At 34.7% G+C, this 19097-nt stretch overlaps 3 protein-coding genes and 1 non-coding gene across 5 annotated transcripts; 2 read left to right on the forward strand and 2 right to left on the reverse strand.

Annotated features, from left to right (window-relative positions):
• The first annotated feature begins 165 nt into the window (after window positions 1-165).
• On the forward strand, window positions 166-3415 carry LOC111006650 (protein MAIN-LIKE 2). 2 transcript variants are annotated; one of them, XM_022278680.2, is made up of 6 exons: window positions 166-320; window positions 969-1015; window positions 1098-1176; window positions 1334-1966; window positions 2102-2266; window positions 2350-3415. In XM_022278680.2, exons 2-6 carry the CDS (start codon window positions 1008-1010, stop codon window positions 2914-2916), a joined length of 1452 nt encoding a protein of 483 aa, XP_022134372.1. In that variant the 5' UTR covers window positions 166-320; window positions 969-1007; the 3' UTR covers window positions 2917-3415. The 2 variants fall into 2 exon arrangements, with proteins under 2 accessions (XP_022134372.1, XP_022134371.1); XM_022278679.2 differs by having other exon boundaries at window positions 969-1176.
• Window positions 3416-7794: 4379 nt separating this feature from the next.
• Window positions 7795-11872, forward strand: LOC111006405 (uncharacterized). The gene is made up of 2 exons (XM_022278339.2): window positions 7795-7938; window positions 11117-11872. The coding sequence occupies exons 1-2, from the start codon at window positions 7866-7868 to the stop codon at window positions 11752-11754; spliced, it is 711 nt and encodes a 236-aa protein (XP_022134031.1). The 5' UTR covers window positions 7795-7865; the 3' UTR covers window positions 11755-11872.
• A 1142-nt stretch (window positions 11873-13014) lies between these two features.
• Window positions 13015-15760, reverse strand: LOC111006339 (elongation factor 1-alpha). The gene is made up of 3 exons (XM_022278216.2): window positions 15602-15760; window positions 14511-14994; window positions 13015-14326 (listed from the first exon to the last, which is right to left on the reverse strand). The coding sequence occupies exons 2-3, from the start codon at window positions 14970-14972 to the stop codon at window positions 13439-13441; spliced, it is 1350 nt and encodes a 449-aa protein (XP_022133908.1). The 5' UTR covers window positions 14973-14994; window positions 15602-15760; the 3' UTR covers window positions 13015-13438.
• A 2484-nt stretch (window positions 15761-18244) lies between these two features.
• TRNAY-GUA (transfer RNA tyrosine (anticodon GUA)) lies at window positions 18245-18335 on the reverse strand. Its single transcript is given in 2 exon segments — window positions 18245-18280; window positions 18299-18335. It is a non-coding gene; the product is annotated as a tRNA-Tyr (tRNA).
• Between the last annotated feature and the right edge of the window lie 762 nt (window positions 18336-19097).

The following is a 19097-nucleotide window of genomic DNA, read 5'->3' on the forward strand; positions in this document are numbered from 1 at the left end:
TAAATTTTAAATTTCGTAAGATCAAAACTTTCAAACTAATTATGACAACTAAAATAAGTAACCAAATTTCAAGTACGTATCAGAGAAAAATAATAATAATAACATTAAAAAAAGAGTCCAATACAAATACGAAACAGTACAGCTATCAAAACGACGTCGGTTCATCGCCTAATTTTGGACTGTTTTCATGGTGCACAGTCCACACTGCCATTGCCATCAAAGATGAAAGAACCACAGAACCAAAGCTGAAATAGAGAACAACAAACAATTAGGGCAGAAGCCCCTCAAATTTCTCAACGCCATCACTCTCCAGCTCTTCCGTAAGTCTTACATTGTCTCTTCATCCTCCAGCTTTGCTTTTGCTGTAATTTGTGGTTTCCCCATGTTATATCGGAATCTGTGAGCCATATTGGTTTCTTTCTCCGGCGAGATGTTTCTGGTAGCTTGAATTGGTTTACAATTTATATAGCGTTCCATTTATTTTTGTTTTACTTTTCGGATTAATTTGCCGTCGTTTGAACGGCCTCGAAAATACAGGGAAATTCGTTGTTCTGATTTCTGTATAATTAGATCTTTGGGTGGCCAAAAAGGTGCTTTATACGAGTTTACTCAATAGTCTTTACTCCCCATTGAGCTGTATTGTTTGGACGGAAAAAAAAATTTGTCACAATCTCATAATATCAATATGGGACAATTGAGAATTAGGTGTTTGCATATTTTAATTGTTGATTTTGAAGTGTTTGAATCCACTTGCCACATCATGTTTGTACTTCTTGATTATACTTGTAGAGAGAGGCACAATGGATTGTCGTTTGGAACTTTGGCCGTGTACCCAAATTGGGATTGTATCAACTAAACTTAATCTCCTTGTTTTGGAACTTAACCCTGAATGCTTCAGCCGGTTGAAGAATTTGAAAGTCCAACCTCAAGAACTTTTCTGAACTAAGGTTATTTTCTTTGAATTACAGGCGATCAATCTGTGGAATGATCTTGCTTTGCATTGGCTGATGACTATGTGAGGTTTTCTTTTACGGCCGAAGCTTAAATTTGGTATAACTTATTTTTTTGCAATCTTTAACTAAGAGAATGGACTCCAGTGCAACTCCTGGACCAGATGATCCCTTGATTCTCAAAGAGCAAGATAATCACATATCATCAGACATTTGGGATGGAAAGGTAATGGATTTTAGTCTTCTTGGAGGTTTGGTCAGTGATATCGTATCCATTTTATTACCCAGTAAATATACCGATGAGACGTTGGCTCTTGCTTTGTTTGGTTCATTTGTTTGTGTCAAGTACAGTCTGACTGTTGTATACTGAAAAATACTTGCAGGAAAGAGGTGTACTTAGATGTCTAGAGCATACTTCCATTCTTGAAAGATGGAAACTTACAGGAAAACAGATTGAGCTGGTTGGAAAGGCTGGATTTGGGTACTTGAGATTGATGCCAGCAGTAACCCTTGACTGTGCACTCATCTCAGCACTAGTAGAGAGATGGAGAAAGGAAACGAATACCTTCCATTTTTCTGTTGGAGAAATGACCATAACACTCGAAGATGTTGCCCTTTTACTTGGACTATCAATCGACGGAAAACCTGTTACAGATGTGGATGTTGACCCCAAGTCGCTATGTGAAAACTTACTGGGGAAAGCACCAACAGATTTCAAGGGTGCTGTGAAGCTAACATGGTTGAAGGAGGTTTTCTCTGAATGTCCCGAAGATGCAGCGATTGAACAAATAGAGTATTCTACTCGTGCCTACCTCTTATACCTGTTAGGCAGTACCGTATTTGCCTCGACGAGTGGGAACAAAGTTAGTGTCATGTACCTTTCATTATTCAAGGATTTTGATGAAGCTGGAAAGTATGCTTGGGGTGCTGCAGCTTTGGCTTTCTTGTATCGAGCTCTAGGCAATGCTTCTCTTAAATCTCAGCGCACGATCAGTGGTTCGCTAACATTACTGCAGGCATGTAAGCTCGTCTCTCTTTTCTTTTAGTATTGGAGAATGTCGGTAACTTAGAGTTCAATGCAACTAAGATAATATAGCATCTCTGTAAATGCTGACATCCTGTCTGGATTTTTTTCCTCACCTACATAACAGTGTTGGAGTTATTATCACTTGAATATTGGCCGACCCAAATTAAAAAAGGAGCCAGAGAATTGTTTCCCATTTCTACTTAAATGGACAGAAAATAGAAGTGGTTCCAGAATGGGAATAAATTTGCCCACATATCGTAAGGCCCTGGATTCCCTTCATCCCTCTGATGTGAGTTGCCTGTACGACTTTTTATGTTTTCCCCTTGCATAAACTTGAAGATTGCATGACTTTTTTGTGCATTTGATGTACAGGTACAATGGCTTCCCTACAAGGACATGGACTTTTCTGTTGTACCAGAAGATATCAAGAATAGTTTGGTCTTGCGTGCATCAAGAACGATGCTAATTTGTTTCGATAAGGCTGAGAGACATCTTCCAGACCGATGTTTGAGACAGTTCGGCCTGCCTCAACCTATTCCAAAGGACGTCGAGGATTGGAAGCGGAAAGTTTCTTTAATGGATAACAAGGAGGAATTACCATCAGAGCTCAAAGAATGGTCAGACCGGTATGAACTTATTGAGAACAGCATTGATAGTGTAGGTGAAAGTGAATATCTGCAATGGTACGAAAAGATCACTCGGAAATTTGTTGGACGGGCCGAGTCATGGGAGTCTAGATTTAGGCAAACAATCAAGGCTATGCATGAAGTTGTGAAGATAGTAAACTCAATCTCCACAAACGGGATGGATCGCGAGGATCGCAAGTTATTTAATAATGTGAAAACTATGGTGCATAAAAGTTGGACCGAAAAATATGCCGACTCGCCTAGTGAAGGGGATAGCACAAAGCGGACTGGGAAACGTAAGAGGGAAGGCTGATAAAAAAGCAATGATGGTTACTGGTTAGCCACAGTTCAAATTCAAATATAGAATTTCCATTCCCCACAAAAGCCAAGGTTCTACTTGTGCTTTCAAATACTGTTATTCAGGGTAGATCCATAAAGCTCTGGAATGGTGGAAATATTTCAGATTTGATCCGTGTATAAGGCTCTTCTTGGGTTCTCTCTGATGTTGATAGACAAACAATGGAGCTTGTATATTCAAAGATTGGCAAATGAAGCAGATAATATGGGATATGCCTACAAGAGTTTGGGCAATTGGGTTCAATAGATGTTTGATTCAAAGTTTCAGAAAGTCTCTACAACAATGCAATTCATCCTGTACTCTCTCACATTTTTCCTTTGTTGTTTGGAATAGTCACTATTCCAAGCAACACTGAGTAATTGAAGGTAATTCATTGGGCGAGTTTCTTTTTTAATAATGAGTTGATGAGCACTAGAAACTGAACTTCTTGATAAAATTTATTGGTTTAGAGTAACGACTTCTCTCTCTCCATTTGTTATTGTTTCATTCATTAAGGATTAGTTGGGAGATCAAACCTTCGACTATGAAGGAAGGAGTTTGGTGTCTTTAACTCTTACTTAAGTTTATGTTGACTATGAAGGAAGGAGTTAGGTACCTTTAATCCCTGACTTAAGTTCATGTTGGCAAGGATTAGTTAGTATTACGAGGGAGGAGACCTACTCGTGAATATTTTGCTGGTAGGACATCTTACGCAGCCATAATAGGGAGTCCTATTTAGAGTAAAATTTCAATTTTGAACACTTAATTAATGAAGACCTAAAAGATAAACCATAACCATAAGTTTTATATATTGGGTGGAGAATAGAATTTGGAATTGTATTGGGCTTTTTGAGTAAATGACCTAAAATCTAGTGGGGAAATCTAAGCAAATTAGTTTTCTTTGACTTGTTGCTGGTGTCATATGATTGTGATTTGCCATCTTAAAGTGAAGACAGGCGTAAGCAAATGGATCTAGAAGGCAGAAGTCGTTTTCATTTATTTTTTGTTCCTAAAACTCTCTCAAAGTATATGATTTTTTATCATTGGAAAAATGGAGAAGACGACATACTTTTTCTGCTAGATCTCTTTTGCTTCTCTTTCAACAAGGTTTCATGTGTCTTCACCAATAAGGGCAAGATGGTAACTTTCAGGCATGGTGACATCAACATCAGGTAAAAAAAAACTTATTTTGAAAAGTTGAGTTCTCTCTTTCATATATCTCTTTCTCGTATTTCAGATCATTGGCTTAGAAAACAGAAACAATTATATCCTATTCCGTATAAAACGACAATAAACTTTTCAAATAAGAAGAGTAATTTAGTTGTCAAAGCGAGTATAACTCAACGATAATTAGCATATATCTTAAAAAAAAAGTTAAGAGTTCTATCTTCCACCCCACATTTGTGCTTAAAAAAAGAGAGTAATTCAGTCGCTTGTAATTTGAGTGAAAGTGGGAGTTCTACTTTCCATGAAATAATATACCTTATTGTAATTACCTAGAGGACTCGATTGCATTGCTATGCTGGTAAAAATATGTATAGATACTCTATTTTTACATTATATTTAAGGTTCCAATAAAAATAGGTATAGATACTCTATTTTTATATTATATTTAAGGTTTCAATACTATTTTTCATTTTGATACTTTTAATTTTAGTTTAGTTCGAGTGTTTTTAGAACATCTATATTGATTCCTATACTTCTAACTTCGGTTCATTTTAATCCATGTACTTTCAAAACTGCAAGTCATTTCATATTTTACCGCATACGTACCGAATAATCTAAATTAGAAATCTATATCTTGGCACTGGGATTTCTGTTAAATATAGTATACACGTATTATATAGGGATGCAAAAGAGTCTATATACAAACGGATTAAGAATTAAAAAAAAAAAGGTAAATAAATAATAAAAAGAATATAAAGATTACAGAAAAGTCTAAAACTAAAACAAAAGAAAAGAAAGGAAATCGAATCGGAAGGTGAAAGCAATCAGCAGAAACTGAAAGGCAGAACTCAAACATGAGTTATACAACTAGAAGCTGCCTTAGCCAACACTCTAACCAGGACGGACCTATACCTGAGAGGCCTAATCAAACTCCACGGGCTGATTCCTCCGCCGGAGCCATCGGCGGCAACAGTTACCGCCGCCATGTCCTCCGCCGGAACCACATGGAACATCGGCACCGGTGCCAGCCGAGCCTGCCTCTTCCGAATCTCGCTCAGTTCCATTCTCGACGGAGTTCTCGTTAATCCTATTAACGCCTTCGGCCTCCTCGAATTATTCCGCTGACCTCCGAAACCTAAACCTCCGACTGCGGGCGACGAAAACGATAATTTCGATTCATTCCCGAACCGAATGCTCTGATTTCGCACAAACGATTTCGAATTGGAATCGAGCGTTACGGCGTCCATAATCTTCCCGCAGAACAAAATTCCACCAGGCGATGAACTTGTTTGCTGCTTCGAATCGGTACGAAACTCGAACAATCCGTGCAAGGTCGACGGAGATCGAGACGGCCGATCATCATCACCGGCCTGATCCGGCTCTGAATCGTGAATCGGAAAACCGCGGAAAGAGAGAGCGTCTTCGTCGTCGTCGTCCACGAGGCTCAAAACATCTGGATCGTGCTCCACTGCCGCCATTGAAGTACAAAATTCTTTCGGAGAAGAAAATTAGAGTGAAATTAAGGTAGATGAGATGAAGATCATGGCGTTGCGTTGCCGTAGCGGGCGGAGATCCATTAAATAGATAGCGGAGAAAGAGGGAATGAGGAGGATGCTTCCTCCGGGGAGCTTCTGGAAGGCTGAAGATTGGATTTGATCCGCCATGGTTTTTTAATTTAGTTTGGCCACGTCATGAACTTGGAACTAACCGTGTATGGCAAAAGTTTCCAAACCGAAGACTTTCTAGAAACATTGGTAAGAGAGTGTCTCAGATTAATTTAGCGGTTTCAAATATAGCCGAGTCATGCTTTAGCGACAAGATTCCTCTTAGCAACTATTTTCTATTTTTTAACTGCGAGAGAAACATATTTGATCATTATTGGTAAGGAACCAAATATAAATTCATGTGATAATTAATATTTACTCTTTCGAGGTTGGAGGTTAAAATTTTCATACTCTCGATTAATTTGCACTAAAAAAAGTAATATTTTTTTAAGAAAGTTTATCAATTACTATCGAGGATAGAATGATAATAGATAGTATGATGAAAAGAATTGAGATAAAAATAAATGGATATGGTCAATGGACCTTTCAAACAGTAATAATAATTAGTTTATATAATTAAAGCGATTATAGCTTAGTGGTAATTGAGATATTTATCAAATCAAGAGATTGTGAGTTCGATCCTCCACCTTTACATGTTGTACTAAAGAAATAAAAACAATAAATAATTGGCGGTTCATTTTACAATATTTTCATCCGATAATAAATTTTTTTTTTTTACTATTATTTTGAGAAGAATAATAAAACAAGGTTAAATCGGTCTTTTAACTCTTAATAACATATAGTTGTCGAGTGAGAAAATAAAAGAATCTCTTAATAAACTATATTAATATATTGTAATTTTTCCAATGCCTGTAATTTTCAACAAACTGGATATTTCGCCTTCTAGAATCCATAGTTTATTACCATTTATGTAGCTTTAATCAGTTAATAAAATATATTGAGATATTTTAATTATTTAATTTAGGAATAAAACAAAAATTAAAAGACAATGACGTCAAAATCAAAGAGGCAAGCGGCCAGTTAGGGTACAGGGAACTCCATCTTTGCGCTGGATCTTCAACGATGACGCTACATGTAAAACTTCATTAGTAAATAGTCCAATCTCTATCAAATCTAAAATTTATCCTTAAAAGAATATGAATCACTTCGAGATCGTGGATAAATGTTAATAAGACCTATAACATATTTAAAAACCACGAACTACTTATTAATTGAAATAATTGATAGTTAAATTACAAGTTTAACTTTTAATTTTGTGTAGTAGGTCTTTGAATTTTAAAAGTGTCAAATCTATATAATAGATTCTTAATGTATTCATATTTCTGTCAAATCGAGCATAGCTCAAGTGGTTAAGACATCCTTATGTTGTACTTAAAAAAATATGAACTAAGTAGCCTCTACTTTGTCCTAGATTTGCCTTAGATTATTTGTCTAGGGTGCAAGCTTTCCTCAATTATTTCACTAGAATTGGAAGATTGAAGTAACAAATAAGAAAGAGTGACAAGATTGTAACTTATACAAAGAATTTAGGGCAAATTTGGGATCTTGAAAGTTTTAAAATATAAATGAGTTTTGATATTTGTTATACCTTAAAATATAATATACCAAATCCTATTTTAAGCAAAGTATATACTATCTTAATCTAATCTTATCTCACCTTCTTTTTCATAAATGATCGAAAGCTTTTATCTATAGATAATTCAATTATATTCATTTCAAATCTATCTCAATATCCAATGATGGAAGTTATATGGAAAAGAAAAAGAAACATAAAATGACACAGCAATGGAGCTAGAATTATGTTCTTTAATTCCGACACATTTATTATTACTATTTAAATAAGTCAAATCAAATATATGTCAATCTCAACATAGTTCAACTGGTTAAGAATTATGTTCTTTAATTCCGACACATTTATTATTACTATTTAAATAAGTCAAATCAAATATATGTCAATCTCAACATAGTTCAACTGGTTAAGATATGATAAATAAAAAGTGATCGGTTCTAATTTCTACCTCACTTATTATGGTTGGGCTGGAATTTGTAGACTCATTTGGGCTTGACTGGGCTGTGTTGGGCCCAGTGGCCCATCGTAGAATGTCAGCAAACGAAAGCGCATATTACCATTTTAATTTGCAGCTTCGAAGCAGACTCCGCGGTGGTAGGGGAAGAGGTTTTTGCTTCTGCAGAATGACGAGAGCGGCTCTCTTCCATTTGCTACGCTCACAATCCAAACGTCTCTCACAAACAAACTTCAATTCAGGTTTGATTCTCCTTTCCGATTCCCTTTCTCAATCCCCCTCTCCAAGAACAGGAGAGATATTTACTTTCTCAAGCTTTAGATTCTGGAATTTTCGCGCTTTCTGTGTAGTAAGAGAATGTATTGGTTGTTGCTTCGCTGAAAAAAAAGTTCAACGGTTAATCTTTAGTTTCCGGAAATGATCTCAACTTAGGTTAGAAGATCCCTTCATGAAATTCTATGCTTAAGCCTGCTTGACTGTTAGCTTGTCTATTAACGAAGATCAGGGATCTCGAATAATCTCATCTTAGATCTTCGAATAGGGATAAATTTTACTTGGAGAAATCTGTATGCTGGGAGTTGAACCTTTTGGGCGCAATCATGTTTGGTTTTTCTATGGCTAGGAATAACAATCACCACCATTTCCATGTTCAGTTGTTAGGAATCGAATGTGGGGATTCTTGAGAAAGTAGGTTTTGTTTGTATGCTTTTTATTTTTTTAATTAATATTTACACCAGCAGTATGCATTTGGTCTATTCTCTATTGAATGCTTGGTCCTCGCTAGCTTGTATAGTTCCTTCACGCCTTCAATATGATTTTCTGCAATGCTTTCTCGAGTTCATGTTAGTATCATTAGGGGATTTTCCTTTGTGCATATTATACAGAGTGGTAACTATTTGATCCAATTAAGCCTCTAGATTTTAACTAACAATGATATATCTTACGCGCATTATTTTTTAGATTCTGTAATAGAAGCTCCAACAAGGTTAGGGAAGTTATTCTCTGCTTGTTAATGGGTATAGCTCAGGGGAGGTTGTGAGACATCTCAATCAATTGCATAGGAAAAGACTGTATTTTTGCATAGCCACCTAACGAACTGCAATCAAAAGAAACAGCAAGTAAATTCGAGAAGCTGAAACCAATAAGCAAACAATTAAAATAATGTGAAAAAATTCTTAATTAGAACCAAGTAAATGGAAATTGTCCATCCCTCACAAGTCGCAACGATGCCAAAAACTTGATGCTATTGCAAGTAAATAGTGTCGGGTTTTAGTAAATGAGACGAGAAAAGAATGTTGCCCTTTAGGATTTGATGTCAACTCGAGTATTGCTTGTTTATTAACTCAAATATTGACAATCTCTTAAATGTTGTAACCCTTGGTCTTTTTCCTTTTGGACCTCGTCACTGAAAGAGTAAAAAGCAAACTCCAACGAAGAATTTCTCTCAATCTCTTAAATGTTGTAACCGTTGGCAATGTTTCAAAAGGCGAACGAGGCGTGCGCCTTGAGGGCGCGCCTTGAGGCGAGGCGGGGAAAAAAGGCCTCGATACCTACGCCTTATATAAATAAAAAGAGGCTTACGCCTTTCATGAGAGAGGCGTAAGCCTCTATTCGTATGCCTTTAAGGCTTGACAGGCGTAAGCCTTTTATTTTGACCGGATGAATTTTATTTTGACCGGCCTTTGTGGTACAACTAAGTTAAATAACTTAGTTTATATCATGTACAATAAAAGATTAAAGGATAAGCACTTGAAGTGAAAGGCTCTCAAAGAGGAAGAAGATCCATTGGTACTAGATGATTTGGCGTCTGATGATGAGTGGATTGTTGAGAACACTAGGGATGGTGAATTTGGAGTTGATGCCTTTATTGAGCATGATGATGATCCTAACATCAATATTTTTGAGCTTGGAGAAGGAAGTAGTACTCAACAGAGAGACGTTAGTGATAAGACAAAACAACCAAAATCTAGAAGTAAAGGTATGTGACTTATGGGAAATTATTTTAATTTTAAATTTCAATGTTAACTTATAAGTTACATATATTAACTTAGGTTCTAACTTTTAAATTTCCAAAATTTATTTCGTAAACAGATAAAGGGAAGATGCCGATGACATTGGATGAAGAGGAATGGGTGGATATTGAAAGTGACAATGAAAATGAGGATGGAGCAATTAGATATGACGATGACTCTATGGAAGATCCTATTAGTGACAGTGATAATGATGTCGTAGACGAGCTTTAGATTTTTATCTCAAGAAAGTTGGATAGACTATCAAGATTTTTCTTTTTATCATTATTATGTGTGTTTTATGCTTTTATAGGAACATTATAATATTAGGAATACAAAATTTAATGTTTTATCTTTTATGAATTTTATTCTTTTTATCTTTCTATTTAAAATGAGGCTTACGCCTCATACCGCCTCAAGGCTTACGCCTCGTCTCTCCTTGAGAAAAAGCCTCAAGCCCGCCTCAAGCCTTTTAAAACCTTGACCGTTGGTCTTTTTCCTTTTGGACCTCGTCACTGAAAGAGTAAAAAGCGAACTCCAACGAAGAATCTCTCTCCCTAGCTCCCTAACTAAAGAAGGTAGAATCAATCTTTTTGCTCATGGAAGTTAAGATTGCAAACTCAATTCACAAGCTCTAGTACATGGGAAGGAGCTACAAGTGACGGGGGCTGCCACTTGGTAAGTTTAGTGTTTAACTTCCCATTGATTTCAGGAGCTCGGGATTGGTTACCATTACCTTAAAAGTAGAAGCTGCTCTCATCTTGTTAGATGTAAGTGGATTTGGAGATTTCACCTTAAAAAAGATACTTATTGGAGAAAATGTGTTGAAACTACATATGGCATAACAAATAATAAATGTATTTTATATTATCTGTAAAGAAGTTTTACTCTCTATTTTGTGGCTCCAACGAAGGGTGAACTTATGATCCTTTCGTTACTACAACATAAGTACTCTTCCTACTGTTGGAAGCGTTCAAAAGTCTTCAATGGGTTTTCCTTCCCTCCTTTCGTAATAAGATGTTTCCACTGAATTTTAATTAAAAAAAAAAGGTTTTATGAGCAGCCTATTGATGTCTTGTCTTTTTCTTCCCTTTTTTAGGAGGTAGCAAAAAAATCTTGAGGTACGTTTTATTATCGTCTCTTCAAGATCATATTGCCTATTTACAACGGTAACCAAGCACAGGCCACAGGGATTCTAGTTTGTTACCCCATCTCTTTAGGATCATTACCTGATGTCACTATCCTTTATGAGTCCGTCCCTTCTCGATTAACTATTTTGGATTTGCTGAACTCACCTGTTGTGGTGCAAGGTTCCTCGACTTAATATCAAAAACAAGAAATTAGAAGCTATGATAATATATATATTAGTGTTCTACCACCCTCTTCATTAGTAAGTTTTCTTTTGCCTCAGGTTATCATCTCCAAAGGTCATCAGCATGGACCAATGAAAAATGTGGACCCACCAGCAACTCCGTCTCCCAGCTCAGTGCAGTTCAGAAAAGATGGGCATCTCAAGCTACAAGAAGAGAAGATGAAAGCAAGATCAGCATTGGACCGCGCAGAGACCAAGAAGCTGAGGAAGATGAAAAAAACATTGCTTATGTGGGACCAATCTCGTCCACCATCAAGAAAGTGAAGCTTCTCTCTTTATCCACATGCTGCCTCTCGGTATCGCTTGGCCCGGTCATAACCTTCATGACGTCCCCCGACATGAATGTGATCCTGAAGGGTGCTGTTGCATCTTCTGTGATATTCTTAAGCGCTACTACTACTGCAGCACTTCACTGGTTTGTGAGCCCCTATGTCCATAGAATTAGATGGAAACCAGGTTCAGACACTTTTGAGGTCGAGATTATGTCGTGGCTGGCAACTTACATTCCTCGAACCATTCGGTTTGCAGATATTCGACCACCAGAAACAAATCGTCCCTTTGTGACGTTCAAGGCCAATGGAAGCTTCTATTTCGTTGACACAGAGCACTGTCATAACAAGGCTTTGTTGGCCAGACTGACTCCTCCGCAGCACGAGTCTGCTTTTAGAAACTTGTGATTTTCTGAGAGCTTTTTGTATTTTCACCGAGTTGATGATAGCCAATGATATGGCTGAACGATGAGGTCATAAAAATCATGTACTTTCACAATGGATAAATTGCTTTACATTTTGGTTATGAGACCATTTTTGTCATAAAAATCATGTACTTTCACAATGGGTGATTGTGAATTTTTGCCAGATCTGTTGAGGATAGAAGAGCCAATTTATTTGCTTAATAAAAAAAGTTGAGTTATCCTTAGTATGTGTTTATACCATCAATCCACGATCACGTCAAGATCCCATCAAAGGTTGTCAGTTGAGTTCTGGCAATTGACCTCTGAACTTTTTAATTATATATATAAATGGTGGGAAAATTTTCGTGGGGAAGGCTTTCCTACCCATCCCTGCCCTTAATTCCTTGTTCTTCAATGTAATTTTGAGGGGATCAAGGCCACGTTTTCTTGTGGAGAATTTGTGGGGATTGAGTTCCTTGCAGAGGAATTTTCCCTCTTTTTTTATTATTTTTTAATAAATATTTTTCTTAAAGATTTTTTTAATATAATTGCTTAATTTCTAAAAATAAAATATCATTTACAAGGCCTAATTATTCCAAAAATGTATTACGGGGTGAATAGAGAAGAATTGTATATATATATATTAAAAAATGAACCCATCCCTCTTTAGGTGGTGGGAAAAAATTCTCCCCCCTCCAAGGAGAATCTAAATGAAGATTCTCCAACTATTAAAACAAGTCTCCAAAGTAAATAGCCATCCCTAGTGGTAGACGACCTTTTGGTCGAAAATATGCTTAATTGAGTCGAGATAGTTACGAGGATTTCTACCATTGATATAAGTACAATGTAAAGTCTAACAACATTAAAAAATATATATATATTTGTAAAGAAAAATCCATGGTGAAAATAACCTTTTTTTAATTGAAAAAATGTAGTTACTAAAATGAAGACTTAGAATAAGTTAGAATGAATGTGTAAAGCGTATCAGTTGAAAAGACTATAACTTACATCAATAATGAGTGTAAAGCGTTTCTATTGAAAAGACCATAACTTATATCGATTCTTTAAAAAAACAGAGTAAAAAAGAACTACATTATGAAATTAAATCAGTACAAGGCACACTTATAGACGATACATTATGAAATATAACTCGAATTTTATATACCAAAAAAAAAACACTTGCAGTAAAAGTAGTTTCAGAATTATAGACGATATCAAATGTGATGGGGGTATTTAAGGGTAAATTCACAATTAGATAAAGACATGATGCAGCAACGAAAACTGAGAATAAACTTCTAAAAACCACAACACCATTAGAATGTATAGTTCCAACAGCTTACTATGCGAGTAATCAACTGAACCAGGAGATTTAATAATAATATAACACAAACGCTAAATTATGAAATGAGAAACTAACCAGTAAAGTAACAGAAAATGAGTTTGATAAAACAAAAACACGCATAAATATAGGTTCCAAACTTTAAAGGATAGAAGAAGCCTTGCCACCGACGATCAAGCACCCAGTTCTGCAAAAAGTCGCTCAGCGACGATGGAGAAAATTTGAAGACACGACCGAAAAGACGAACACAAAAACAAGAAGATGATATATCAATCAGAATCCAGCCATCACTGTGAATATCATGGACATGACCGCATTCACTGGAGCCAACCTCGGCTGTCCGCACCATTCACTTGCCAGACTTCTTGGCAGCAGACTTGGTGACCTTGGCGCCTGATGGATCCTTCTTCTCCACGGCTTTGATGACACCAACGGCCACGGTCTGACGCATGTCCCTCACCGCAAATCGTCCAAGTGGCGGGTACTCAGAGAAGGTTTCCACCACCATGGGCTTTGTGGGAACCATCTTAACAAACCCTGCATCACCATTCTTCAAGAACTTGGGCTCTTTCTCCAGTTCTTTACCAGATCGCCTGTCGATCTTCGTCAAAATCTCAGAAAACTTGACAGCGATGTGAGAGGTGTGGCAGTCGAGAACTGGGGCATAACCATTTCCGATTTGACCTGGATGGTTCATGATGATAACTTGGGCAGTGAAATTGGCAGCTTCCTTGGCGGGATCATCCTTGGAATTTGAGGCAACATACCCACGCTTGAGATCCTTCACGGCAACGTTCTTCACGTTGAACCCCACATTGTCACCAGGGAGAGCTTCTTGGAGAGCCTCATGATGCATCTCAACGGACTTAACTTCAGTTGTCAGTCCAGATGGGGCAAAGGTGACGACCATACCAGGCTTTAGAATGCCGGTTTCCACACGACCCACGGGGACGGTTCCAATACCTCCAATCTTGTACACGTCCTGAAGTGGAAGGCGAAGGGGCTTGTCAGACGGTCTCTTAGGCTCATGGATCAGGTCAAGGGCCTCAAGAAGGGTCGGACCCTTGTACCAGTCGAGGTTGGTGGATCTTTGAATCATGTTGTCGCCCTCAAATCCAGAGATGGGGACGAAGGGAATTTTTTCTGGGTTGTACCCAACCTTCTTAAGGTACGAGGAGACTTCCTTGACAATTTCATCGTACCTAGCTTTGGAGTACTTGGGGGTAGTGGCATCCATCTGTTATCAAAATTCAAAAGCACTGACTGAGTCATCAAAGTTCATTCGAACCAAAAACAAGATAATTGAATAAATCCAGTATTAAGCACTAAATTGAACTGAATATTCATAATACGCCATCAAAGAAACAATGAGTGTTGTGGAACACAAATAGTAGAAAAAGAATGATAATGGTCAAAATTACCTTGTTGCAGCAGCAAATCATTTGCCTGACACCAAGGGTAAAGGCAAGAAGGGCATGTTCACGGGTCTGCCCATCCTTGGAAATACCAGCTTCAAAACCTCCAGTTGTGGAGTCGATGATAAGAACAGCACAGTCAGCCTGGGAAGTACCAGTGATCATGTTCTTGATGAAGTCACGATGTCCTGGAGCATCAATAACAGTGCAGTAGTACTTGGTGGTCTCGAACTTCCACAAGGCAATGTCAATAGTGATACCACGCTCACGTTCAGCCTTCAGTTTGTCCAACACCCAGGCATACTTGAACGATCTCTTGTTCATCTCGGCAGCTTCCTTCTCAAACCTCTCAATAACACGCTTGTCAATGCCTCCAAGCTTGTAAATCAAATGGCCAGTGGTGGTCGACTTGCCAGAGTCGACATGGCCAATTACCACAATGTTAATGTGAACCTTCTCCTTACCCATTCTTGAATCTCACGAAAAAGAACTGCCAAAAAATTAAAAGTTCAATACAGCACAAGGATAGGCAAATAACACAAACAAATAGCAGACACAAGAAAAATCACTACTTTGAGTTAAACACCAAATTTTCGTTATTAAATGCCTACCTTAAAAATTAAAATTAAATTAAACATATCTGCACCAAGGACTGAGTTCAAACATCCACCACAATCGAAGTCTAATAGTTGAAAGACTTGCTAATTATGAAAACAAAGATTCTCGGAATAAGACGGAACAGATAAAACGAACAAGCACAATAAAGAACGACCAATCCATCAATTAAACATGATATAAATCCGATCTACGTGATTATAAGACCTGGAAAACAAAAACCTAATATTTACATGTAAATAACAAGGATCGGCTACGAATACATATCTATTATCAAACAGATCGACAGGAAGAATACAACAACAACAGATGAAAAAAAAATACTCCGATGCAAAAGTCCAACTCGAAATCTCAAAACAAACAACATTTGATATCGCGATCTTCACGAAAAAAGCAATAAAAGCTGTAGAAACCAACAGAATTAAGAGAAAAAACAAGACAAATAAATGGAAAAGCGAAGGAAGACGGATGGAAATCCGAACCTAATGAAGGAACTGGCTCTTAAACCCTTGCGGCGAGAGATTGTAGAATGGAAACTAGATTGGCGGGGCTAATAGGGTTTGAGGATCAATAAATAGGGTGTCTAAATTTTAAGTTGACGAAACTACCCCTAATGTAATTCTAAATCCCCAATGGCGGCCCTAATTTGAAAGTTCGTTGAAATTAAAAAATCTCCGAGGTCGGTGGGTGCGTGTCTTTATCTTTGCCTTTACAAAAATGATTTTTTTTCAGTACTCAAAAAAAAAAAAAAGAAAGAAAGAAAAACATCATTATTATAAAAAAAAATGTTACGATATCGGCGAGAAAAAAGAGAAAAAAAATATATTGGATCCTCCGAATTCCGAAACATATACGAATAAAAAAATAAAGCGTTGATTTTCAAATCACAGCTACAAAATTTGATAGTTTATATATATATATATATATATATATATATGAAAAATGGAAAAAATACCTTTTTAGCAAAATTATTTATGAAAATATAGATGTTAACACATGAAAATAATATAAAATTTAATATTATAATATTTCTAAATTTATATTTTTAGCTTTTAAATAGAATATTTAAAAAATAAAAATATACAATTTGATGACATTAAAAAATTTAATAAGAAATCACTGACCTCTGATTTTAAATTACATTTTCAAATGAGTTTATATTTTATAAATGTTAAATATTTACTGCATGATGGTTTTACCCATTAAAATAATTTCTTTTCCTATTATATTAAATACATTTATATCCAATCAAAAGATCGTGAGTTCGAATTTACACACATATATCAAAAAAATATTTATGTAGGGCGTATGAAGTATTTTGCACTAAAAGATCATGAAAGAAGGTGGTTAATTGCATAGATAATCAATGATATATTACGTTTTTTATAAAAAAAAATGGTATATTACGTTGAGTTAATTAACAATTCATTTTACAAATCGGTTGATTTACTGGTGGCAAAAATTTATTAGAATATATAATAAATAATAGAAAGGATCACATCATTATTTCCTAACTAATCATAAATCATATGAGATTGAACTAAGGATTTGTTTGGTTGGTTATATAAAATGTATTATTTGTTTGTGTGTTTAGATGTATTTGAGAGTAGATTTGTAAATATTAATATATGAGATAGTTAACAACTAAATATTTAGTTAAATCTCAAATAATACAAATTAATCCATTAACACTTTTATTCTAAATTTGTAGAATTATTATTTTGCAATATTATATAAATTATAATATATGTAATTAAAATGTTTAAATGTTGCTAAAAATGAAAACAAAATAGAATTTAACAATATAACTTCTTAATCACTCTTTTAATTACAACTAAAAGTTAAAACATAACAAAGTTTTTTTTTATCCGAAAAAAAAAGATTAATAACTAATCTTAAATGTATAGAATGCAGAAAATTCCATCCATTTCAATTGGAAAAAGATTTCTAACTATTCCAAGGAATAAATATAACAAACAAAGAACTCAGTTGACATCCGATCTAAACGAGTCAACAAGCCAAAAGCTATGAAGAATTTATTTATTATTGTTTTTTTTAGTACAATATGTGAGATCGAAGTTACAACCTCTTAGTTGGAGATGTATGTCAATCACCACTAAGTTATGCTCGTTTTGACAGTTGTGAATAGTTGTGAATCATTTTGATGATAAAATGAAAAAAAAAAGAATAAATTAGTTATAAATTAAGAAATACGTTACTGTATAGAAATCAATAGCAAAATAAATTGATATACCTATTAAGTAGGTATACAAGTTTCCCATCAATGATGTATATAAAAAAACCAGGCAGGGGCATAACAAATGTGGACAATATGTAAATTGAATATTGAACCTGCGACCTACAGGAAGATATCTGGGTGGGCAGTTTGATAATTATTTTGATTTTAATTTACTATTTTTTTAAATTATGTTTGTTTTTTTTCTGTACACTTTTATTAATAAAACTATTTTAATTTTATGGAAAAACATATTTAAAATTATAGTCAAATTTAAAAAAAAACAAAATTTTTAAAATTGTTTTTTTTAATTTGGCTTAAAATTTGAAATTATTTTTAAAAAATTATATAACAAAATAAATAAACACAAAGTAATGTTTAAAATATATAGTAAAAAATAAAATGTATATTATTAAACGGATATTAAATTACCTAAATGTTGTGGTTATTTTATTTTGACAATTATCTTTTCAAATGTCATGATTTTAGGAATTTGGTGAAGATTTTTTTTTTTTTTGAGGTAATATGTTGAAGAGAGCTAACAAAAATAAAGAAAAAAAAGTCCAAAAAAATTTAGCATTTAATTATGTTTTCTCTTTTCAGTTCAAATATTTTAAAGTTAATATATATATATATATATATATATATATATAAGTTATATCTATTTTTTTTTTTTTAGGAAAAGTTAGATATAATAGTTGGTCATGTATATTCGCATTTAAAAATAGATATGTATATTGCTTAAAAAAAAGTAAAAAATTTAAATGATTTTTGAAAGTCATGGGATTATATGAAAGTAAATATATATTTTATTGCCTAATAAAATAAGTATATATTTTATTTATTAGAATCAATTCAAGAGAGTTAAATGAAAGGGAAAAAATAAAACTCCGACCTGCCGGATTCGAACCAGCGACCTAAGGATTCCTGGAAGCTTAGCCAACTACAGTCCTCCGCTCTACCAACTGAGCTAAGGTCGGTTGATGAATCTTGTTTTCAATTTATTATATTAACCATATTTTATTTATTAATTTGTTGCCACTTTAAAATTTTGCAGCAATTGTTTGTTTTTTGTTTTCTTTTTTCTTTTAGAATATTAGGAGGTCACCGATGGTACATTTTACAAATTTGTAAACAATTAAAAGGCTACAATTTTATAATAGAGGAATTAGATAATATTGAAGTATGCTCAAACTTTAGCCAAGAATTGGAAGATGAAAAAGGTAGGTCAGTTCAATAAAAAAGCGAGCCAGTCGAATGAGGGAGATATGTTAACTTTTTCTTAGAAGATATATTAATTATGTTACAAGTTTAGTACATATATTTGTATATTTCTATCTAATTTAAGCTTTGTTGTTTATGATAAACATTTATTTTTTTTTAATTCACATATTTGTTAGATATTAAATTGAAAGGTTGGCTGGAATTACGTTGGACACAAAATTTAAGTTAATGATATTTTTTTTTAGAAATTAACGACTTACTAGACAATAAAATAAAAATAATATAAGCTCATTTCATAAGTTAACCAATTATGCTTTATATATTTATTAGATATATTTAATAACGTCCAAGAATCTTTTAGACAGTTATTTCAGAAGGAGAAAAAAAAAAACTTGTAGGCATAACTTTAAATTGTAGGAGAACTTTCAAGTTTAACTAACTAAACTTGTAATCTTGTACTTTTAAAATACTATATTTTATTTAGTTGACCTCTTAATAACATAATAAATGAAAAAAAA

This window comes from Momordica charantia (genome assembly GCF_013281855.1).
Source record: "Momordica charantia cultivar OHB3-1 chromosome 4 unlocalized genomic scaffold, Mcharantia_2.0 BLBB01000004.1, whole genome shotgun sequence".
Classification (NCBI taxonomy): domain Eukaryota; kingdom Viridiplantae; phylum Streptophyta; class Magnoliopsida; order Cucurbitales; family Cucurbitaceae; genus Momordica; species Momordica charantia.

What these genes read in the sequence shown, in the direction of transcription:
- LOC111006650 (XM_022278679.2), top strand. Translation starts at nt 1,087, where the DNA reads ATGGACTCCAGTGCAACTCCTGGACCAGATGATCCCTTGATTCTCAAA. An exon ending in CAGACATTTGGGATGGAAAG is followed by an intron (nt 1,177 to 1,333) that starts GTAATGGATTTT and finishes AAATACTTGCAG; the next exon opens with GAAAGAGGTGTACTTAGATG. An exon ending in GTTCGCTAACATTACTGCAG is followed by an intron (nt 1,967 to 2,101) that starts GCATGTAAGCTC and finishes CCTACATAACAG; the next exon opens with TGTTGGAGTTATTATCACTT.
- LOC111006339 (XM_022278216.2), bottom strand. Translation starts at nt 14,972, where the DNA reads ATGGGTAAGGAGAAGGTTCACATTAACATTGTGGTAATTGGCCATGTC. An exon ending in TGATTTGCTGCTGCAACAAG is followed by an intron (nt 14,327 to 14,510) that starts GTAATTTTGACC and finishes TTTTGATAACAG; the next exon opens with ATGGATGCCACTACCCCCAA.
- LOC111006405 (XM_022278339.2), top strand. Translation starts at nt 7,866, where the DNA reads ATGACGAGAGCGGCTCTCTTCCATTTGCTACGCTCACAATCCAAACGT. An exon ending in ACAAACAAACTTCAATTCAG is followed by an intron (nt 7,939 to 11,116) that starts GTTTGATTCTCC and finishes CTTTTGCCTCAG; the next exon opens with GTTATCATCTCCAAAGGTCA.